Source organism: Styela clava, chromosome 13 (assembly GCF_964204865.1).
Source record: "Styela clava chromosome 13, kaStyClav1.hap1.2, whole genome shotgun sequence".
Lineage (NCBI taxonomy): Eukaryota > Metazoa > Chordata > Ascidiacea > Stolidobranchia > Styelidae > Styela > Styela clava.
The window spans coordinates 6,418,928-6,445,124 of record NC_135262.1 but is presented as its reverse complement, the minus strand read 5'-3'; the positions used below and the strand labels follow the sequence as shown (position 1 = coordinate 6,445,124).

General features: G+C 34.1%; 1 protein-coding gene across 1 annotated transcript; it reads left to right on the top strand.

Moving 5' to 3' along the window:
- Nucleotides 1-82: 82 nt before the first annotated feature.
- LOC120332499 (gonadotropin-releasing hormone receptor-like) lies at nucleotides 83-25,908 on the top strand. The gene is made up of 8 exons (XM_039399752.2): nucleotides 83-525; nucleotides 9,094-9,310; nucleotides 11,956-12,062; nucleotides 14,174-14,296; nucleotides 17,277-17,493; nucleotides 18,402-18,619; nucleotides 22,909-23,033; nucleotides 23,665-25,908. Exons 1-8 carry the CDS (start codon nucleotides 205-207, stop codon nucleotides 23,789-23,791), a joined length of 1,455 nt encoding a protein of 484 aa, XP_039255686.2. The 5' UTR covers nucleotides 83-204; the 3' UTR covers nucleotides 23,792-25,908.
- Nucleotides 25,909-26,197: the final 289 nt, after the last annotated feature.

Genomic DNA, 26,197 nt, shown 5'->3' with positions numbered 1-26,197 from the left:
ATTCAATGCTAACATCTAATTAAATTTACAACGCATATACGAGCTGATTTCATTTCTTACTCGTCATCTTTATTCCAGAAAATATTGCTTCGGTAATAATAGAATTGTTGCATAAATTTGCCTAATTTGTATCAACATATGTCCCGTGTTTATGCTGTGATTGTGAAATCGATCGTCAGCTTACTTCTACAATAACAAGATACGATGTCTATTGAAACCTCGTACTCAACCCATGGGAACTTTGAGGTCAGCTCTCCGAGTCTGCATTCTATACAGATGCATAACGAAACCACAATGTTCGTGTTGCGGCATGTATCAGCGATTTCATCTTCCGTGACCTCGCAAAACTCAAAGAACATTTTCGCCTCGTCTGAATATGACGCTCCAACAACTGACGCAATGGCGCAATCTTTGTACACCAACGCGTTTAATGCAACGTATTACGATGTTTTTACCACGCAATCGGAATATTTTAATAACTCAAATTCAACGTTATCTTTTGAACAATGCGAGGAAAAGCTGCAGGTGAGTTGATTTTTGTCTTTTTTTAAATCTCACTCTACCGCTGGCAACTATACACGGCGCTCCAGAAGTGTGTGTACCAATATGGAGGTAACTAATTTTGTTCGCCTACTTTGGATCAAGTTGAGTAAAGGGACCGAGACCTATGGGCAGGAGAGGAGGATAATCACTTGGCTAACAAAGACAGTGCCCGAACTCGTAATAGAACTAAAATAAGGAAAATCGGAATAAAATTATGATCTAACCCTATCCTGGTACTCACACTACGGGAGTACCCTATAAAACGGAAGAAAAAAGTATCTTCCATGGTTTTTCAGTGAAATTCTAGATTACCATCACTTATTAGGGTTGAAAAAAAATATCTCAAACTATTACGCTATTTCGGAAACTCAAATTAAAACAACATAACAATACTATATCGTCCTAAGCATTTCCATGAGTTAACGGCTCAGGGGTGGACAAGGTTTTTGGACCAGGGGCCAAAAATTGTGCCCACCTAGACTGGCGGACCATGTAAGTGTGTAAGTGTGAATAAATTACATTTTATGAACAATATTCACAGTGTTACAAAAGCAAAAGTGGAAAACAATACGCCTTGTGCCAATATAAAGGTAAACGCAATATCAACAAATTCCTAGAGCTATTTAAACTAAAGGCAGCATCAGGCGGCCCAGATTAAATTACCCAACGGTCCGGATTTGGCCTGCGGGCCGTAGTTTGACCACGTCAGCGTTAACCGGTGGTTCTCAACCTCTTTTTTGGCACATTCCTCCACTGGCCTGGTTTTGAAGCTCCTAATTCGTCCCCCTCTAAGCATACAAGTTTCATTTGCAATTGTTATTCAACTTTTAACATGACATTTTATTGCGAGACTTGCAACACGCACTGTGGCTTTTGTACTTTTTGAACAGTTTATAGTGTATGCATATACATGCGTTACAATAATACTAAATGAGTAAAAATATCAGTGATGCTACACGCAAATACCAAGTAAAATTTCCTTTCCAAAGACTTTCAAATATCTCCCCAGGGATAAATTTATTCCTGCTGGAAAACGTGCAATAATCTATTTTGTGATGTGTACCTTTTAAGTGAATAAGTGGAAATAAGCAATGTCCAAAAATATGAACTGTAATTTTATATCATTGGTTTTTATATTGTATTATGAGCAAAACACTACAAAACTAATCATACTTTTAACAGTTGCCGGCAATAAAAGAAACGTGAAAACTTGAATTTTCTAAAGAATATTCGTTAAAATTATATATAAGGATTATTAATATTCATCAAGATAAACTGATAGTGTACCTTTCAAGCTTCGCCTTTCTGCTATTCATAATTTAGAAAACGTTTCCTAGAATTCTGTGTGTGCAATTTGGTCTGTTACGACGTATCGACGACATATCTTTTGCGACAAAATTATCAAATATAACTCTTGTTTTATTTGTATACAAAATTTTTTTTACAAATTTGCATGTTTCTTGTAATGTAGTTTGGTATGTTTATTCTGGTTCCAATGTAAGTATTTTACTAACAATGCATAATACATGCATTTTAAATTTTTGCCTTTTGTTGTCAGTTTCCACAATGTTTCTAAGTAAATCTAATTGTCATCGGCTTTCTGTCATCTCATTGTAACAGCCAAATCTTTTTTGTGGTATACACTACCAAACATGAAACGGAGGTATCGAAACTATTTAATCTCGCTTTACCTTCGGCCGTACTTAATTTCGGAATACGATACCGGTTAAAGCGATGCATTGCGGTGTAAAATGATACGTTTAATATTGATATCTCGAGACGAATTATATTACGGAAATATTTATGAATTTGTGCAGAATTATACGCTCGAGTAAGTGGCAATATGCCTCAAATCTAGAGAGCGCTAATCGCCATAAAATGTTTGTATATTACACAATCTTTGCGATAATTTTGAATGACTTGAAAATTTAATGTGGTTTAAATGTGGAATTGGATAAGATCGAAAAATGGATCAGATGAAATCCACTTTGGGCTCAATATCAGGTAAAAATGATCGTCACGAAATTGAATTAAGAACCACATGGTAATCTTTACTATTGCGTTGGGGTTTCAAATAGAGTTAAAGTCAGTTTTCGAAATAAAGGTGACTAATATACATTTTATCTTTCCACGTTATTATGCGATACCACATTGTTACAGGTTAATTATTGGTATGTTTTCGGATGTGCCTGGACCACATTAAAATTCCCCCATGCCCGGAGATGGACATTGCTTTCACTTGCTTGTGCAAGGTTCTTGTATGTTACAAACACGCACCATGCTCGATTGATATTAAAAGTATATATGTCAGTCAACGAATATTTAATACTTGACATGTAAACCGCCAAATACAAAATCTTTACTGACGGCATCAAGCCTTCAAGTTACAGTTAGCTTCTTCTTGGCTAAGTTGTCGTTCCCTCCAATTAATAATTTAAGACCACCTGCCGCTTTTTGACATATCTGCAAAATTAGCAATCCTCAGCGGCCGCGCTGATGCCATATTGCAGTATATAACTACTCTGAGCTAACACGCCGTAACTTAGTATAAATCTTCGAAATATAAGAGTGGATATAACAACAATGGACCATCGTAAATATATTTTCCACCTTAGAAAAGAAACTTGGGCCCTATTTGGCGAAGTAGAGGATTTTACGCCAATATTGACGAGCACCCCTCGGGAAAGGAGTTTCAACGCTAATCGGTCGATTGAGGTTGACTGACGGGGGTGACTTTTTAAGATATTTTGACCTGCAATAAAAATTTGCAACGATTATTTGAATCAGTTTTACTCAACTCGGGCGATAGAATGAATTTTGAAATTTTGATATAGCTGTTGACGTTCCAGACGCGCATAATGTCCACAGCAAAGTTTATCGCCTTTTACGAAAAATAGTGAAGTTTTATCATCAATTACAGTGAATCTTTCACCCTATGTCAATGCACCGCTCCTATGGCAACGAAATTGTTATATCCCATAAGCCCTATACAAGTAACTCATTACCATTTATTAACATATTTTAGATATTTCAGTGGAGTTTTCTAATCGATTTTTTGGGGGAAAATGTCAAAGTCAGTACTTTTCAGTGACTTGAAATTAATAAAATATCCTTTATTTTCGGTACGATCCGTATTCCCTACTTGAAGTTTTGAGTAGACGTAGTATTTCTCAAAATCGGCAAGTGTGTACGAGTGTTATCGCAAGCTACCGTGACATTTTGACGATTATATTGACAGGGACAGGTGTATTTGAACGCCATTGAGATTTATACCTCTAATAGGTACTTCTTTGTGATTCGCGTAGCACGGTAGGGAAACCACAGATTTACAAACAGTAACGCAAAGTGTTCGGTACGGTATTTGAAGATCCGAAAGGTTTTGTCTTGCTTTTTCGTTACCGCAGACAAACAACATTCCACACTTTTTGATCAAACTTTCAATACTCCTTATGATTTGAAAGTTAGTCACACTATATATGCAAAACCAACCAATTTCGGTTTGACGTGAGGTTTCGTGTGGGCGGACAAAGGTACAATAGGTTGCAGAAAGCGCGAAGAGCATGCACGCATACACACTAAAAAAGGAAGAGCTGTAGTTTATGACCTAGCCGGCGTTTGCAATGTATACCACGTAAAATCGACGATTATACGATATCCGATTTTATTCACCACGAAGGCATGTTCTGTACCCTCATTCCAAATACTTCCTGAAATTATTCCCTTTTTTGATTCTTGCATTCCTGTCATTCATTTTATTCCCGGCTTTCAGTAATTTTATGTGGTGAATAAAAGACGCTGATTTTGCAAAGTGATCATTTTCTGCCATTAATTTTATTTTGAATGAACGCGAAGTAACTTTAGCAGGAATGCTCGGTTGAAAAAAATGTCATCGATTTCATTAAAAAACCCCAATGATCGGACGGCTTTGCAAACCATGTTTGGAAATATGTAATGAATTGTAGCCTACATAGTTGATCGAATTGGCACGATTTGTCCATGAATTGTGAGGTTCCATTTAGTATTTTTCAATATAAAACAAACAGTCAAAACAAAAATAAATTAACCAGTAATATAATAATTCTGAATATTCGTGTCTCAGTTATTTTTTGTTAAAATTAAAATAATTACTAACATTGGCCATTATTGACAAAAAACTAGTTAAGAATTGATGCCTGGGTTATACTTCTGATCTCGTGATTATTTTTGACCTATAATGGTCTTGATCTATTTAGAATCAAATCTTTTATATATATATGTCTACCATATATTGTGAATCAGATTGTTCCAAGTTCTTTCGACTGACATCTCACGAGGTTCGACATATATATTTCTCTAAGTGGGGGTTTGGTAAACTTGCAAAAATTATCGAATTTTGATAATTTTTTTCCTGGAAAGTCAAAAGTCTGTTTAAATATATTTTTTTAATATAAAATTCTTTAGTTTTATTTCAATGACACGTAAAAATTTTACGGCGATTTGCGAACAAAAATTGTGGACCATAATATGTGTTAAAGAACTTCCGTTACGAAATATCTGATGTTTTGAATGCAACAATACAGAAATTACTTCAAATGCTTTCATTGGAAAATGAATTTTTGATGAAAAAATATGTATCGTACGAATGTATGTAAAATAAAGAATCGATATTTCGACAAATTATGATTACAAAAGGGATCGTCCACTTACTAAAATCGATACCACCTTTGTGTTAAAAATACATTGTCGTACGTTACATTATAATTTAAAAGGAATTTCTTCTATGTTTAATTTGCTCACAAGAACAATCCGTATATTCTACAATATATTCAAAATATTGGTTAATTTATCTCGAATTTTGAAGTAAGTTCCCTGTCTTTGATTGATTACGTGATGTAATTGTCAGGTGTAACGACAACGGGTCTAAGGGAAAGTAAATTTTCATTTCAATCAACATTTATTACGAATGGTTCTTAGTCATCTAATAGGTGTAAATAAATTTATTTTTGTTTTGATATTTTTTCATTAAATTATCACATTGCAAGGATGGCGCTACTTGGAAATACTGGCCATTGACATTTAAGGTATTCTGCGAATGAACAGGCAGATCCCAGACGCCCCCATTTAATTGCCTAGCTTACAGAGTTAGTTGCTTTTTTAGGTTCTTCCACAAGCTATAATAAATGCTACATACTTATTACTAACGAATTCCAAAAAGATTATGAATCAAGATTAGTTTCTCCCCTTTTCAACTCGTTAATAATGATGCATGTGAGTTTTCATCATTCATATTGAAAGTCAAATGCAGGTCGTCTGCTTATTTTAACGGAACGTTAGTAAACGCGCCCTTAGAGTAAAGAAACATCAGTTAAGCTTAAATAAAATATCCAAAGATTGGAAGCGGAACATAATTTTAATAATTTAGAAAATTACTAAAAAAGTCTTAGGTCTCTCTCTATCGTGGGTTTAACAATCAAAGTCGAGATCCATATAGTCGGCTACTCGGCTCTAATACGAACATACCAAACTTTTCTTAGTTTGGCGCGGACGCATTACGCACTATTGAAGCGTATATTTTAAACAAATGTAGATCTTCTTACGAAATTTTCATCAAAAATATCATTAATTAGTGCTCTCAAATCACTATGAAAAGGGTGCATGAAATAGGAATTCTTTTAAAGTGGTAATTCCGTCATATTTCCTACAGTTTACGTCATTTACGTACTTTTCACAGATGGTTATCAGGACACGCATTGGCATTAAAAAAAGATTGCGTAATGACAAGTGGGACTCGAAAAATGGAACATCTGGTTACCTTGAATGCTGTGACAATGAGGAAATTAAATTGTATTTAACACCACTGAATAATAAATATGACACATACGTTTGTGCGTGACTGATGGTAACATAACCTTCCAGTAAAAAAAATTGTAAACTGTAGTTTAATAACAATACAATCTAACAAAACGCACATTTACAAGGAATTTGCGTCTAACTTTATTTGATAAGTTGTTATGATTGCTAAGTTACGGGAACTTTCCAGAAGGTACAAAAGCAAAATTTAGGGATTTCGTCAAGCAGAGCATTTACAAATGATGAGAATTTGTGTCAAAATTCAATCATAAAAAATATTTAGTGTTCTCAAATACCGATACACATTTAAAATATTCTTAACGCCATTTCAATACCAATTCTGAGTTTGGGCTTTCAAAAACTTCAATTCAAATTAGCAATCTATTCAATTACATTGCAGCAAAATCCCATCAATATCTTACTTGTGGCATTACTCAGTACCATATTGGATTCAAATATCAATCATTTTGAAATGAGTGTCATAAAAACACATTTTATAATGTGACTCATGTGCAAAATATTCTATTATTTTTAGCTAAAAACAAGTCGCTATGCGTACTACAGCTCAACTGGGATTATGGAAAGCTTACCCTACTGTATTTAGTCTAGAAAAGGTTGTGCAAGATACATTCATATGTAGATAGAACGCTATAAAACTAAAATCAATAACGCATTTAGGTAACTACAGTAAATTCAACTTCTATCAGGATCACGGTAACCTAGATTTTAGAACGCAACAATTCTAACAAAAGAAGTTGGTATTTTACGCGGTCGACATCGTTCAATTTCCTTGCAAATTATCCTTGCTGTTATTTATCATTCCATATTATAAAAGTTCAAAATCGAAATTCGCAAGTTCTTTTCAATTTTGAATTTTTTGAAGACGAAACAGAAAAATAAATCGAAATCCGGTACCATTTTTGCGACGCAAATTTGAGGAACCTACAAGCTTAAACAAAATTATCGCGTCATGAAAACCAATGCTCCACGATTCGATGAAATTTTCATGAGCAGCATCAATAATTCAAGGTATTGTGGCTCAGTATAATTCCTGTGATTTTCGATTTTAGTCGTTAACCTACCATTACCCCCACTTCAAATATACATATTTAGAGTGTTGGATGATTTTGCAAAGTTGGAATAGTTGAGGTCCCATAATCGCACCTTGTGGTATACCAATTTAGCGTTCCGAGATTGCTTTCTTCAATATTTTTGAAGATATTTCGTCAACGCTGTTTCGTGATCGCTTGTCCTGCTCTTGGTTTAAATATATAATATCAGATGAAAGTAAATCATGTCATAATTTCCTATGTGTTGTAGCTACAGTCTTGTTTGTGCAAGATTTCCACGATAAAATATGGTTTATAATACGTTCAAAAAATTATTTGCATATATTTATTCCATCGTCGTTTATTTAATAAGATTGATGTCGACTCTAATTTTATACGAAATTCCCTTTATTTTTCTCTCATATGATTTATGACTGATATTAATGCAATTTATGACTCATCGACCATCAAAAAACACACAAAATAAGAACAAAAGCAGATTTTCTCCACTACTTCAAATATTTGATGAGAAAAGAATTTTGAATAGCTAAGGCCAAATCGGTTCATCAATCAGGGAGATTTAAGTCGATAATTTTTGGATTGTAATTTAGATAATTGGCCAAATTTTCGGTTTGTAATCCGAGCCTTGCTCATTGATACGCGTTTATAGGTCCATTCAGATAATACGAAGGTTAAAATGTCAAGAAATTATATAGCATTACGTAATGCGGTGTTATATTTTTCACGGTTTTAATAAAAAATTCAACTAAATAGTTAAACACTCATTCTATGCCTGTTTGTATGAACAGTTTCATTTTATTTTTGTCCATATTATTTACTCACGGTAAATAACAAAAAATAATTCTCTAATATTGGAAATTTACGTGATAAAATTACTGTAAACAAAATCTATATAATTTACTTAGATTTTGTAATGCATCAAATTCAGATCAGATAAAATTTACTCTCTCCATAATTTAATGGTTTACATTAATTACTGCAAAATTCGAAACAATATATTCATTTTTTGAATTTATACCTCTTACACAGTGATAGTATTGTTTGTTTATTACAGATGAAAAAACTATAAAATATTATGAAATAGATTTCGACATCTGTAAATATATTGAAGTGTTTGTCTATAGAATTTAAATATAATTTTATTGTATTTGGTATTTCAGTAGGACGGAAATAAACGAAATCTCTGATTAAAAGGTTGCATTCGGCATGTTGCATTTTTATAATTTAAACCGGGTGGTGGTACTATAAAATCTAAATATAATTTTATTGTATTTGGTAATTTCTTTAGGACGAAAATAAACAAATTTTGTGATTAAAAGGCTGAACTCGGCATATTGCATTTTGGTATTTTACCGGGCAGTGGTAGGGACCACATCCCTATAAGTTTTTTTAGACGAAATAACTATGTTGGAGATCTAAGAGATTATTTCTTGTAGTGGTTATTAACCTATTTAGGCATTTACCAACCACCAAATTCACGTTCTCGTTTTTGCCAACTATGCCGAGAGATATACATCAGAGCCATTCTATTCTTCCATACACCAACCCAAGGTGGGGTTTTTCAAATATACTCCATCTTTAAAGCTTGGATGAAATTTTTATTTTGCTAATTTAGTAGTGATTTATTTCATTTTTTTTTTTATAATTCCAGGAGTTCAAAGCCGAGTCAAATCTGGTATTCGATCGTATCAACATGGTTAGAGTTCTGGTCACGTGGATAGTGTTCCTGATGTCAACAATCGGAAATTCATTTGTGCTTACAAGCGTAACAATAAAGCGACGAAGAAGAAACATTTCTCATCCTCAGTTAATGATGATGCATCTGACTTTTGCTAACTTGGCGTTCACATTCTTTATTCTTCCAGTAGGTTAGTAGAGCTATTTTTACATTTGTGTGGTATAGTGCAAGGTACACACCGTATGTTCAAAGCATTTCGTTTAAAACGGATTTTGAAATTTGTCACCGCTGATGGGGATGACTCTATCTGGGGTGATAACTGGAAAAGATGACGCAGTCTGTTTTGTGATGATTTAGCACTAGGGTTGGGCATTTTTGAATACCTGATGAATTCAGTACGGAATCGAATATTTTTTTCGAGTCGAATCTCAGATACTTGGGAGAAATTTATTGTTTTTTTATGGGGATGGGTCCTCTCAACATATGAATTACTGAAAACATAGAATTCATCACTTTTTGTTCATAGAATTCATCGACAATTTTGCTGATCGTTTACCCACAATAAAAACAGATTTTACTATAAACTCGCTAGGAAGAAAATTTTATTGAAAAAATATGGCTCCAATAAAAAAATTGGGGAATTCATCTCGATCTTTCTGGGCACAGAAAATAAAACAAGATGGTGGAGATTCCAAATTTTTGTCTGAACCTATTCGAATATTTCACTATTCGATTCGATACTGATATTCTATCCGAAATGCCCAGCCCTGGTCAGCGCCAATTGCGATTTTCTTTTTCAACTTGAAGATTAGATGCAAATTCCCGAGCACCAATTGGCGACTACCGAACCAGTTCAGTTGAATTTGAAAATGAGATTTTAATTACTTCAATTTGTAAAGCAACTATATAGTAAAATATTTATTGGTTAACATTTAAAGTGTTTTTTAAATATACCAGGCAATCGTCGAAAATATACAGAATTGCAAATCATCAAATGAAATATCAATGAACTGAGCCGAATTAGCAATTTCGCAAAAAAAAAAAACGATGTTTGCGATGAGGCGTGGACCAAAAAAATGGCGTAAAAGGGTGTACTGACCATCTGACACCAAAACCTATATTGCATGACTTCTTATTGTGCGATCTGGTTTATAACAGACTTTACAGATAGTGATGATGAATTGATATCGTTACGTTATTTGTAATTGTAATTCAGAATCTTTTTCGGAATTTTCAGACCACAAATATAGATTTATCCATATTGTTCATTCTCGTTAATTACTCCAATAAATAAAATAAACAATCGTGAGCAAAAACAAATGTAAGGGTTATGCATATTGATGAACATTTGATCGAATCAGTTTAAAGCGGGATTTTCGAATTTGGAAAACAAATGTCTCATGCTTTCTTTCACTTGTATTGTTATTGACTAACTAGTTCCTATTCAAATTCGATTGGGAACCCCATTATATTACTTCATTTTCTTGGGCACATGCCAGATAAACAGCCGCCAGTTTGTCAATTTTATTGAAAGCCGAGTACGAGAACTATCGCTCGTGTGTCTCTTGGCAAACACTTATGGTAATTTAATTTTTGTCTCCTCCCAAGAGAAAATGTGTCCAATTTGACAAAATAAAGACAACTTGTTTACTGATGCTTTCAAAGACCGACATTTCCAAATGACGTAGGTAATGCCAAGAGTAATCAGTTTGTAGCATTACACAATGTGCAATGGTCTCACCTCATACTACTGTTATTCTAATAATGCCTCTTGGTGATTTCTTGTACCATTTATATCCGTTGACTGGACTGAAAGTAACTGGACTGGACTGAAAATAATTCTCACTAAAGATAACTCACTAACATAATTTCTCACTTAAGTCCGAACTTGGGATTGTTTTATTCCTTTCTAATAATCCATGACACGAGGCTAGTTTACAATTTCAAACTAAATTTTTCTGCATATTCTTAGCGATAATTTTCTATTCATTGAAGGGTTGACCCCCGGTGAAATATATATGAATAATCAATACCAAAATTGCAATGGTAAAAATATCAATAAAATCATTATTAAATTATGCAACGATGATGATTTAAAAACGTTTAAATTTTTGCTTCGATACTGTGAAATCAAAAAAATTTTTTTTCGTAAATTTGCCTAGAAAAAATATGTCTCCATAATATTATATTTGGAAGCATTTTGAAAAAAAAAAAAAAAATTAAAATTGGGCTAGAAATGGAAACATAGGTATGCGAGGGCTTTTATTCCTAACGACTCCAAATTTCTGTCTAGCCAACAAAGCCTTCTATTTGATAAACTACATTAACGCGTGTTATTTTGTGTTCAATTGATCCACAACAGGGCCGTATGTCGTTGAGTGGCATTATCAAAATACATTAAATTTTAATTTGAAGATGACGAAAATGTTTACCACCTTGAAATAGACAGGGGATTTGAAATTAATGTGAAAAATAGCCTTCGGTTATTTGTTTGAACGCTTGGTATTTGCGTTGCTGTCAAAAATTTAAAACTTTTTGTTGAAGAAATATTGGTGTTATTTGATGAAAACGAAACCGAAAACAATTCAGATCTTAATTTAAATCAATGATATGTTTAGGATTAGCACGTGTACCTATGTTAAAAATTATTCCATTCAAACATTTACAAATATCCAGATTTGCGCGATAAAATGTAATTCTTTAAATTTGCAAAAAAAAAAATAGACACGGATTCACAGTTTTCTTTTCTTTTCGAGACGTCTTCCGCTGAAGATTCTATTATTAAATCACAGCCAGGCTTGCCAGAACGCAATCATGTATCGATTTCTTTTTCAGATGCGATATGGAACACTACCATGGAATGGTATGGAGGTGATTTTCTATGTCGGGCTGTCAATGTTCTTCGACAATTTGCAATGTACATTTCATCAGCTATGATAGTGGTAAGTCAGGCAACCACGATTGTGAAATGTATTAGCAGTATATATATATATGCATATCCGTTAAATAATGCGTCCAAGTGTTTATTATTTGTGATTTGAAGGTATAGGTTCCTACGCGCGAGACGAATAATTTTATCTATTGTGACCGAACTTACTTTACTATGCGAAACTTCAAACCTAACTTATGCTACAATATACAATTCTGATAACTTGAAATATCTAAAGTATGTTTGTTGGTGGGCTAACAATGTAAAAACTACGTACAAAGCCACGCCCGACATTGGAACACTTATCTATATCGACTTCATCGGCGTTTCAACAGACATACTTAATTTAATTACAGTATTGCGCAATAAGTCTCGAAATTCTACAAAGTTTATATTACGATATCGTTTGTGTAATACATAGGTTTCGTTTACAATTTTATGTCGCACACGTCCGCTTCCACCAAGTCACGTAGCAGCGACTCGGAGCTCAAATTAATCCGATGCCGTAACCCACATTGATTGATAATGAAAGGGATTGAACCCGAAGTCTGACCGTAAGCTGTATTTTTGAGTGGATCTTTTGTAAAAAGCCCTGCGACTAATGCAAATAGGTGAGATTTGAAAAAACACCACCGCCAGGTTTTTGAGTTATATACTGCAAATTGCGCTTCCTGCGTTTAAGTTATTGCTCGTTCAGCGCATTTTAGCAGTGGCGAGGGGTTTCTACGAAAGATCTATTTGATTTTACTGCAGCGAACGTATGTAACTTTGATCTAGAAATCTTTGAAACATAAAAGAAACCACCACCCAAACAATATTACTAATTGGTATCGTAGACAAAAGGAAAACAATATTAATGATGAAATGCTTTGATCTATAATTTGCAAGGAAGTCTGTTGCCAGCTGCAACGACCAGTTGAAACGGACAGGTCAGCCTTGGCGCCAAATACCAGATATGACCTTTCGGACAATACGTTATCACTATATGCACAAACACGTTAAAATAGATAGCATAAAGTAGTTATTGCAGGCACATAATAAGCAATAGACCTTGTTACCAACATTGCTTATAGATAAATCGTGCGTAAATATTCAAAACAAGCTGGACTGATCGGAACCCATTTCATTAATGTTGACATCCCGGTCCGGTTGACGACGAGATAGATCATATTTTATATATTTATATTACAATCTGATATATCTTCAATTACTGTATTGTCCGTTTCCCAAGGGATATTATCGGCTATTAAATAATTTTTGAACAGAAGTCTTTTGAACGCGATATGATATATGTGCCATGGCCTAGCGGTTAACGTATTAGACTTAACCGCATTTGCATCGCAGGTTACACATATCAGGTTCAAATCCTGCTGCCCACAATCTCATCCAGGATGTAAGAACCAGTTCAATGGCGATATCCACTTGTACACAAGTAACTACCGGTTTTAGAATCCCTCTGGGTGCGGTGTTGGGCATGGGTGGTGATTGCGAGATATTTTATCAACGGCGGCAACATAGCTATAAGTGTTTTTATGTACTTGTATTTGAATTACCATTGGTACATTCGCCAGCAACCATGGTCTCCCCCGCGCTTGGGGTGGCAAACGGTATTTATAGAATAAATGTGAACATGATTTTTACCTGAAAAGTAAATCGAATTGAACATGAAAAAGTATAACACGTCAATATAAAGAAAATGTAAGACTTTTCTAACTGAGCCAGCCGATCAAAGAAATATAAGAAATAAATAGATAATTATTCTGTAAGTGGTACATTGTCTGGCGTATGATACATTTTAAGATAACTAAAAGACGCGTCAACGGCAGACACGGACAATTGACGGAGAAAATAATATGCATAAATAACAAATATAAATTGTTTCGAGGGGCTGGCAAACTCGGCGATGGGTTCTCAGTTCTCACTACACTCTAACGCTCACACTGTAATCACTTGGTCCACGGTTGCTTGCATGAGTTTGTATTTAATCTAGTTAAGTATTTAGAAATCAATAACGTGTATCGGTAAATGTTACTGTATATTGGCCATATTCGACTTCCATTCTGCCCTACCACTGGAAGTTATGTCCCCAGTCCTTGCGTATTTTTCATCTTTCAATATATCTAGGTGATGGGAATAGACCGAGTAACTTGTTTGAAGTGTCCGAGGGCATTGGCTGGTCAGAGGCAGCGGATTACAAGGATGTTGGCTATTGCTTGGATCTTTAGTTTTCTGAATGCAATTCCAGCGGTGAGATTTTTTGTTTAAATTGGAGTTCGAAAAAAAAAATTATTTTTCAAATTGTTCAGATATATCGATAGCGCGGTGATCCTAAAACTCTCGGCAATGTCAGTCAAATAACATAATGATTATAATGACTGCTCAATGAATAGTATATGCCCTGTATTTTTGCATGCATTCTCCGTCGTATAATATTGGTAATAGGGTACTCCCGTAGTATGTGAACCAAGATGGCGGACACCCAAACGTAGTATGTGTACCAGATTAGGGTTAGGCCATAATTTGGGTACAAATCCTACGAGAGTCACTTGGCTAGTCCCCTAACTCGTAAAATAAAATACCTCGAACTAAAATAAGGAAAATTGGAATAAAATTAAGGCTTAACTCTAACCTGGTACACATACTACGTTCCGGTGTCCGCCAGCTTGGTTCGCATACTACATGAGTACCGTTAATAGGACACGAAGTGTACATATGGTTATTATTATGTTGTTGATCTTGTTAGTCCCTCTTTTCTACCCGTTGTTATGAAAAATCACTTTTCTCTTTAATTACTGGACCAATCTGATTTTCAGTGGTGAAAGATTGTTGTTGTCGCCAGAGGCGATTACTTTTATTTATTTCAAAAATTTCTGTTGGTTGTATGAGATTCGTTTTTTGTATATCATGACGTCATTTAATTAAAAATTGCGTACCTTGTGGCGGTTCCGCGTACTATCTGGTGGTCAGGGGAAGCCGTGCAGACTGCGGTACCGGTAGTCTACCGTGAGTCTGCGACAGATGCATACCCGTTTTACTTCGTTTCAACTTTCGTTTCCATACATTTGAACGTTGCTATCGTGTATATTTATGGGTATATTTATGCACTTGTTGTGCCCAAACGAAACCCAGTATTTTTAGTAAGCACCTCCGACCTTTCTTCTCAAAATATATGGATATAGAATATTGAAACGGTCTTTTCTATGGCTGAACCATTGTTTTATCAAATGTACACGTCCTTATGTGAATCGTTTCCTGTATGTGCATTTTCCCGATAATATTTTATATTGTTGCGAACTAGACTTAAAAAATGCAATTGGCCTTTCAAGTCTCATAAGTCGGATGCGATGATCTATCGATTACCGCATTGGACTTGGCAATGTTGTCATCGTAGATTAAAATTCTTCTGTTGAAACACAGTTATTTAATAAGTTGGGGAGGCCATAAACATCCCGGTTCTTCCCACAACCAAATTTATCTATTCGAGTACCTCGAAGGATAGGGCCACGATTGAAAAATAATAGTTTCATAAAAGAATCCCAACTAATGCAGACTTTGATTTCGCGACAATGGTTCTACATTTCCGATTCATAATAAAACTTTGAGAATCAGTCGAGCTATCAAGTTTTTGGAATTATCTGGAAAAAATGTGAAAATACTTTGAGTTCCTGTTTGAAACAGATACCTTAACTGCTCGATGACCAGTTTTGGCTTCGTGGCTTCCCTTTGCAGTAGAACTGTGTGATTATCTCTTCTTTTCTTTCCGATATTGTATAATGTATATGATAGTTTTTTTACTGGTTGGAAAAATAAACTTGACTTGACTTGTTTTCACAGCTTATTTTTTGGGAAAAACATCTAAAATTACCATATAAATTCGGACAGTCAGGATTTTTAATCATAAAACTGATGTTCTCTTGTTATTTTCATCTTCACTTTTGAGAAAACAGCAGACGTGTTTGGAGAATTTTTTTTAATTTAATAAATCTGAATCACCGAATGATTTTTATATTAAAAGCTTCAAACCTCCGTAATCTTGGGGTGACCAAAAGTTGTTTTTGAGTGATTTGCTTTCTCCAGGGATTTCAGTTTTTTTATACGTTCATTAAGCAAACATTTTTGACTACCAGAAAATCCTATTTCCAACTGTATTATGATTAAACTTGACGCTGTTTTTGAGCTGACTTTTGGTAAATATTATCCTAAAAATAGAAGCTTACGCGCTAAAGGTTGCAGACAACCGTCAAATCTCTATTGATTTTTTGTTATTAAACATGGTCTTCCAAATCCCGACAAGGCTTAATTATCAGGATTTTTTGGCTTTTAAATGACATTTTTCAATATTGAGACAAAGTTTAGAAGATTATATGCAATGTTATGGTAGGATAGTCGTGGTGATTGTGTACATTATTTGCAACCCAGATTTTTATATAACTGGGAAATAAATAGCTGACAATGGTATTTGATAAATCGCGCCTGGAATTTCACTACACTTTTATTTGTAAATAGTATGGATATCGATGTAGTAAATTATGCACTTTCGCAGCAAAATGAAGACATTTTTCAGATTTTTTACATAAAAAAATAGCAAAGGTTCCAAATATTACAAAACAAAGTAGCTTCCACTACAAATATTTGTCGAATACCAATTTGAACCTTTAAAAAAAAAATCTTTGAACACCCCTATCGATTAGTACATGTGAGCGAACTTTAAGTGAAGACCACTTTTTTTTCAGAAATTTTAATTCGATTACAGGTGCTACATTTGGTTTTTTGCTGAGCATATATAGCAGTTCTAATATAGCAGATAGCATTACCCTGTATATCGACCAATCGTAGTGAACCGTAGCGCAACTATTTCGACTATCTATTTAAAATGACTTGGTTAGAAATTCTGGCATTTCATTTTCACCAAATATATTCTATAACGTTTCGTCTAGCGTAGTGGTTCTCAATCTTTTTGCTTTGGTTGCTTTAAAATGCTGTGGCCCTAAACGTTTTTAATGCAAGGGAAAACTACAAGAGAACAAAAACTTCTTCTCGCAATAATGGACAATAACTTTTTAATAACTCTAGCGATTTTTATTAGGTCTGTGACCCAGGTGAAAATGTTTCTGTGGCCCAAATATGGGCCATGAACGCACAAATACAGAAAAAAACTAACAATAATTATATACTCGTTATTCCAATTAACACAATTAAATGTTTTTGTATTTTTCTTAATATTCAGGGCGCCATATTTTCTGCAGTGGAGCACACACCATATCCTCGCTGTCCCGAGTCAAAAATAACTCAGTGTCTGGATTTGAATGTGTTGGGACGAGCTAATTTAGAAGCATACTACGTTTACACCATGTTCATATCTTTTTTTGGTCCCCTCATCTGCATCCTGATATGTTATATCATAATAGCTTGGGAAATATCAAAAATGGCTCGAATTTCGAAAGGTAGGTGGAACGACTATACATATATACTTAGATAAAAAAAAGACATATCAGATTCTCACGTATTGGACACGAAATGGACATACAGATCTTTTTGTTATAATGTTGTTGTTGTTGTTTTTAGAGTTCTTGTACAACAGAATCAATTGCTTTGAAATTTTCAGTGGTTAAAGATTGTATTTACTTTTATTCATTTATAAAAATTTCTGTGGGATCTGAGGGTTTCGTTTTTGTATGTAATGACGTTATCAAAATTAAAAAAAAATTGCGCACCTTGTGGCGGTTCCGCGTGTTCAGGCGGTATCGGTAGTCTACTGTGACAGACTGCATACCCGTACTACTCCGTTTTGGTCTATGTGTCCACTGTCCATATATTTTGAGCAGTCCTCTCCTGTTTTCTATGTAAATTGCAATAGTAATGGATTCAGTCCTAATTGTACCTGAATTGTTGCCATCAAGAAGCAAATTTGGGTGGTCGATTTAACGCTGCCTACAGCAGTTCGTTTGGATCAATCGATTTTATTATCGCTTGGAAGCCACTAGCCCAGCGGTTCACGCCCGAGATTCTGTGTCTAGTAAGACCTCCCGGGTGTTTATATTAAAAACCTACATGTAGCGCTAACGCGAATTTTACTTCTGGATAAAAATATATAGTCAACGAGAAGTTATTTAGTTCATGTCTGGGATCTCAGCCATTGGGGGTAAATTTAACAAGCATGAAAGTACATGATCAAATGTGGCTGTCGACCACATAGCAAATTGCAACATTGTTCAATTGTAACATCCTTTGTTCCGAGTTCGCGTTCTTGCGATCTGCCGTTCAGTTGAAGTCGTACCGGTACTTACATACTTGTACTACTTCGTTTTGGCTTTCGTGTCTATATATTTAAGCATTGCTTTCTTGTCTACAGAAGCACAGAAAAGGTGTTCAATAAAGCGAGGAAGCAATAAAAGCGTAACCAGAAGAGGACTTGATCGAGCTCGCAGAGTATCACAGATAGTTACTGGACTGATAACAGTAACATTTGTTTTATGTTGGGGTCCTTACTACGTGGTGGGATTTATCAATTGGTTCGATAAGACGAATCATACGGGACCACAACCTCCGGAAAAGAGATTATCTTATTCAGTAAGTGTATTTCCTTTTATATGATAAACATAATGACATTGTACTGTTCAATTACAAAATTGAGGGCGCCGGGCGCCAAGGTACAGGGGCGCCAAAATGAAGCTTGCAAAAATTTCACAACAAGGGTAAAAAAACAGTCACAAGCAAGATAGCACAGTTCTTTTAATTCTCTGTGTGTAGAATGTAGATACATATGAAGGTTAGAATTCCCTCACATAAACTAGAATCAAGTTTTGGTTTTTGTAGTTTTTACCGGAGCTTTTATTTCGCTTGCCTACTGGCAATAACAATAAATTGCGAGAAGTTGAAGAAACGAAAATATGATAATTAAGATGTAATAACTGCACATGAGACAAAATATGTACGGAAATTGTGTTTAGATTTTCACTCTTATAGTTGAGAAAAGACATTTTATTTTAATTATCTCTAGCCAACCCGCGAAGATTGATGCACACATATCCGTGCAGAGTGTCTTTTGTTTTGGTGTTAAATGATTTATCCCAGTGATGTATTATTTTATAGCCGCCCATGGTCGACTTCTTTCTATAATCATGACAAATTAATTCAAATTGAATCCCGTCTGTGGTATAGGAAGTGGAAACGTTGATTCATTTGTATTTATAACCAATCTTACACTTTAAAATAAAAACGAAAAATGTGCTGTAAATATGCCGTCGTTATGATCATAAAAGCAGCATAAATGATATATAAATTATTATGTTGGACTTGCGGTAATGAATTGCTATATGGCGTCACATAGGTAATTATATTACGTATAGTGATAGGTGGAATATTAAATTCGGAGGAAATCACAATTTGAAAAGGAGAAAAATATTTATCTAAGAAATAATTTATTGGCATTAGTTCCTCTCCCCGTTGAGAAATATTTTTTCATGTCTATATATAGTTCGTATTCGCAAAAAAATATTCGATAATAATAATCAATACGAGTCACTGTATATTAAATAAATTTGTTTAATTAAAGAGCTGGCCTTCAATAAGAAACGTATTTTGATTATATTGGTTAAAATATTTTTTCATATAACAAGTCCCATAATTAAGATAATTAGTGATTCATTTGACTGTGACATACATGATTTGACACGAAATTCTTTCGACCTCAAGGGGATTGTAATGTGTCGAAATTTTCCCAAACAGCATTGTTTATAGTTTAGGCCGGAATTTTTGGCCTTGTGTGTGTCGGATTCAAGTTTGTGTTCAGATTAAACATTTTAAAAATCGTTTCAAGAGAGAGAAAGATTTATTATTTCGTCAACCAAAAAATACCGGTGTCAAAAAATACAGAATATGTCACAACGTGAGCAGTAATTAAATACGACTCATTGATATATATAACTTCTTCCACATCACCATTTTTGTCAATAATGAAAATAAAAAGTCATCTTTATGTCGATTTATTTTATTGGGTACGTTAATTTACATTCTTAGCCAAGTTGAATTCTTCGAAAAAGAATATTTTAATATGTAATTCACAACTATGAGCCACTATGTATGAATATGTAATTTTTGCATATTCCTTGTTCGTGATTTAAATGTATTGCCACTTGCGTTTGGACCTTAGGAATGCCAATGCATTTGTGGTATGCTTTTGTATGTCAGATATACAACGACGTCCCATTCATCTTATAGAAATTTCAAGAGAAAGTTGCCTTCAATTACCGCCTCCGTGAAATTCATTTTTCCTTTCTACGAGACAAAATCTAATAGATATCGAGCGGAAGACAGGTCGGAACTTGTGTTTTTCTATTTGACATTGTCTAATTTGGAAAACAAAAGTTGAAACCTTAAATTATCAAACATGACAACACGTTGAAAAAAGTTTTCAATTTATTTTTATCTCGCGTAACCTAGGTTGACGCTCAGTACCTTTTAGCGCAAGATCTTCAATAAACGCTAACAATTTCGATTTAATATATTACTTAACAACGCAAGTTATATTATCGTTACAACTTTTTCTACACTCTTCTATCTATGTTATACATTTATCTCTTTCATAAGTTTAATTTCCTCGCGCAGCAGTTTAATTCCGAAATAAGCTTGAAAGAAGCCAAACAAAATTAATCTCTCAAGTGGTTTATTGGAAAGCGTAGCTGTATAATCAGCATGTTAACACTTGAAATTACTATGGACCAGTTACAGTGCTACAGTAAGTTTGCGTGTATGTTTTTTTAGACAAAGATTTATTTGTTACGGGTGAGGTGTCAATCGGAACCTCAATTCTCATCAAAGATTTGCTTCGTCTGAAAAGGCTATATAAAATTTGTCATATTATCAACTCGATAGTTGAAACATATGGAAAATCATAGTATACGGGCAAACAAAAAAACGATTGTTCATAAAACGATTGTAAATTAGCTATAGATTAACATTTAACATACCCTATATGTGTCCTTGATGAAATGTCTTACCAAAACTGACAAGAACGCGCTTTTCAATTATTGGACGCGAAGTGTACATATGGATCGTTTTGTTATTATGTTATTCTTGTTCTTTTTCATATTGTCGGTCTACTGAAACATACGCATTAATGGGGAAAGACAACTTACAATACAGTCTCAAATTCTAAAATTCGTACTGAATCTAATACGAATTTTCGTCAATATTCTTTTTATTTTCAAAGTTTGACTCGTGTTTTTGTTATTTTCCTAAACACAGCTTTTCTCTTCAGTTTGTTGTTCAGACAGAAATAAACTCAATACATCTGTGTCATTTCTATTTCAAAATATACATTTAGCTATTGTTAAAAACAATGGTGACATATGTTCGAGTGTATGCACATTTACATATATTGAAGAAGTACATGTAAAGCGCGGCCAATCAAAAATCAGCTGATTAAATTTGTCTGAAAATATCAAGGGGCAGTCTGAAAATATCGGGCTAAAATTGTTTCATTTTCATAATGAAATATTCATAGTAATTGGACGTCGAAAAGTTTGCTCGCGAGAGAAAAATGTCAGCGTGTATTTAAGATCACGTTAAGTGTCGATTAGAGCAGTGTTTCGTAACCTTTTCAGTTTTACGAATCCTTAAACTATCAAATTTCGTACATCTTGCGACCCTTTATTTGTCCCTTTAATTGACGTATGATGTAAAATAAATAAGTGAAATAAGTCGTGGTACGCGAGATAACAACAAAACCTGCATTCGCAACCAGTTTTTGGAGGCTTTCATCTTAAATGGGCATGAATGGTAAGATTGAAAATGCTTGGAATAAATCCATTTGAGTTCTATCATAAACCTCAAAAACCTTCTTAAAACCTTCACTTGTTGAGACTTACTGGTTTGAAGAAAGCAAATTTCTAAAACAGATAAAATAACAAGGAAGGGTATGATTCGCTTGTTTTGCAATGTTGAACATCACATGTTTCACATACGGAATGTGTATAGTAAGTGATGAACTGTCTAAACTCTAAACCCATTTTATGAAATAATTCGTTTCATTAGTAAAAAAAACAGACGGTCGTTGAAAATAACACAAGTATACCAAATTTTCGATCATAGTAAATTTATCGTCCTCACAAGTTTGAAATATATTTTTGTGTATTTTCATAAATGAAAAACCGCACAAATGTGTAGCATATGGAAAGGATTTTGGTACAAAAACCCGATTAATTTGGTGGCGGAATATTACTTATAGTTTTACTTATAAATATAAGCCACTGATAAAACTAACATATTCTACTACAATGCAGCTTAAAAATTGATTAATACGCCGATACATAGGTATATTATAGCGACATGAGTTTACATATCATATTGTTAATGGGTTTAAGACGTCTGAGTCATCTGCATAAACATGTGGCCAGTTCATACCTTATTCATGGAATAAATAAATACTCTCTTTCAACTTGTTTGAACTAAGTAGATGTGTGGTTTAAATTTAAAAATGTTATAACTTAGTTAAAACTATTAAAAGACACAACTGGTTCATGATGATATTGAAAAACGTCCAGTAAATAACTGCTATAAAATAAAACAGTCGCCTATTTACTTGTGCTTAATGTAATATAATTTTTTTTTTGCTCGACGCCTATTTGGCGCTGAAAATCAAAGCTAACTCAATTATTCCAATACGGTTCTTTATCTGCTGTTTGGAACTCCAATGAGATCACCTTTTGAAATATTCAAGTTTCTTGAGACACAAATATAGAAGAACTCCTGTGTGCTAAAACTGCAAGATATATTATCCCTAGCAAATTTACTATTGTTGATTACCTTATATGAATTTAACTCATGTCTTGTTTATTAATGCCGTTCTATTTTACCAGGCGCAAGTTGTGATGCTGATGTCAATGTATTTAAATCCTATGTTACATCCAGTAATAACTGTTCTTTTGATGAAAGAAGTTCGCGACAATGTTTTAACACAGTGCCGAAAACCTAGTGGCTCACGGTGAGATTTATTTTGTTTCGGTTGTGATAAACAAGTGGCTTTGAGCTATTTCAAGGTACATCAGTTAGTTAGACTGCTTTTTATTTTCTTCCCCGTAATGTAGTAAATTTGCAATCGATTTCGACACCCCGGATCCGGGTTAGGAAAAATTTTGACCTCTTTTCCCCAAATCTGGGTCGGAAAAAATGTCGACTCCGACTCCAGCTCCGAAATCAAAGGAAAAAAAATTTCGATATCAAAAACATTGGCGTATGCAAGCCTCTTATATTAGACAGGTTGGAACACTTTTCGGGTTTCTGAGGAAAATTTTGACTTTAATTATCGCCATTGAAAGTATGAAACTCCGACTCCGGTGAATTCAAAATTTTGACTCCGGACAGAATGAAAATTCGAATCCTGCTTCGACTCTATTGATTTCGACTCTATGTCAAAGTTATACTTCCGGCTCCACCGCCCTGGTTGTAAATAAAGATCATAAGGTTATTTCAAGCAAATGTTAAAAAGATAAATCTTTTTTATTGTTTTAATTTTTGAAAAGCGATATATCAATGTTTTATAATTCTTTCAGGACTAAGGTTTGTTGATTGGCAGTTTTCTCACTTTCTTTTTAACTATAATTATTATTTTTTAGGCGAAAACCAACAAGCAACAGGAAACCTGTGGGTGCGATGGTAAATTTAGAAAAGAATGGTAATATGGAACTTATTCCGAAAAACAATGGGAACGGTAGTAATAGACCGCCGAGACATTGGGTATAACAAAAAAAAAGTAAAACAAACTTGTGAAAATTTCGCGAAGTTTCGCGTTAAATTTGCACCATTTTCTTTACCAGTTGTCTGCCTTCAAGAGCTTCCATTGACCTTACCAGTCATATAATGCATTTGTTTTAATAAAAGAAACTGACAAAAACGCAATTTAATTTTGCAGTATTTATATTTATTTACATATTAGTGGCACTATCACAACGCAGTAGAATTACCAAGACACGCATAACTGTAACAAACCACACATACCAACTTTTTAGTTTCCCCTGTTTTCTATCGATTTTTTTTTTCAAACCAAGTCCAGATGTAGCCCTGTAAAACGAAGTATTACTAACTTTTTTTTCATTTTTAAAAATTGTCAATTTGGTCAATTTTCAAAAATCTTTCGCTTCTTAAGAAACCATATATATATATAATGTAATGTTTCAGACTTTTTCCAATAGAACAAGATAACTTTAGTATATGGTAAAGATTTTATGTTTTTGAAGGGCTAGAACTTTAGAGTTCAGCACATATGAACTACCAATTCATTGCAATAGAGTTGTGATGGGTATTGGTTTCAAACCCAGATCTTTGGTATGCGACGCAAACTTAGTTGGGCTACCAGGCTAGCTATTAGGCTGTCTTGCCCTTTCGACGGCCAGTCTGATTCACCCTCATTTCGTGTTAATACAGGATATGCTGGCAATTTTACACAATTTTTGATAACTTACATTGCACCATTTTTTGGCCATTTTCATCCGCCTTCCATTATTTAGTTTCGCGCGAAAATATCTTTCTTATGATAATTTTCTTATTGCTCACAAAAACATGACAATAGTTGTTTCTGTTTTTATTTTGTAACTTATGTTTCTGCTAAGTTTCTCTTTTTATGGCGTATATATAATTTTTTCAATTCGTTTTTTGTTTATGTTGCCTATACCTTTGTGCATAGAAAGTATATACATACCTTAATCAGGGGGTATAAATCGTGAATATGTTCAAGGTAAAAGCGTTTCATTTTGGCTGAATCTGAAACGTATTTTGTACTGATCATTTTAGATATCACTATATGTGAACTTTGTATCATCTTATGCCGAGTAACGATTTTAAAGAAGTTTTAAACATGCTGGTATGATTATTCTAGAACAACCAATGGAATTATTTTAGTTCTAACGTGTATACGTTTAAGTTTATTTTTTTTTTATAAAGCGCTGTACATGAATTGTTAACCAATTAAGTCTCATGTGAAATGTTGTTTACATTCTCTATTGTACTTAAATACAAAAGTAATTATGGAATATCATAATGTCATCGTCGATCAGAATCAATTTAATTTTGAATATAACAGCTGAATACAGAATTCTTTCTCAACTTACCGATACTCGATCCTGGCGTCGAGTATTGCTAGAGTCATTGTCCGGATTCGAGTTGGACTTCAGTCACCTAAAAGGAAAGACTCGTGCGCGCCAGTGAGATTCATTGGTTTCATACTTGAGATTTGGTTGAACCTCGACTGGTGGTTAATAGATTCCTACCCAACACTGTTAATACAGTTTGCTTGTACCTTATAATACTGCAAAACTATGGTGCTGGCCTTGTACCATTATTGTTTGTACATTTTTATTTGATTTTTTGTGTACTGTCACTATGTTTGTACCGAAGCTGAAATATTAGATCGAAATAAAAACGTTTTCCATATATCCACACCATGTTATTTTCGACGGACCCCAATGCACTTTATTAACCTCAGATTACAAGTCGTCGCGGTAGCGCTCGTCTCAGAGAAACTGTGATTTGGTTGCCAATTGGTGAGTCTTACTTAAAAACATCTGTCTTGCTGCACCATTGAATACGGTAGATCAATTCATACTATTGTAAAGTTTGGCAGCATAAAGTCTAGCTATACAGTATTTATACAGCACACTGTATACATATAATGAGTCGCAATAGATAAAACACATTTTTCCAAGAGCAATTTGTCCATTTGCAAATGTAATTTTATGTGCACAATTTATTGTTTTACTGTGTCAGAATGTCTATTTTCTATATTGCTGTCACATTAGTATTATTACGTGTATTTACTTCAATTAAACAAATTTTGATTGAAGACTGTTTTTGATAGCAGGCTTCCGAACAACAACATATGGTTTGATTAAAATGGGCTTGCGATCTCATCTTGATTAGTTAGATCAGATTCAACTTGTACGATGATTACATAAGCTGCATATAGTAAGGAGGCAATTGACAATAAGTCTCTGATTTCACAGGATTGAAATATAATACCCAAATTTATCAATTTCAATGATAATTTTTCTAAATCCAATGCTACATAAGACCTGATTGTTTGCTCGCCACCAACAGGCAACATTCGTAAAAGCTATCCCGCATATTTTGAAAATCCTACCATGTTTTGGGAGT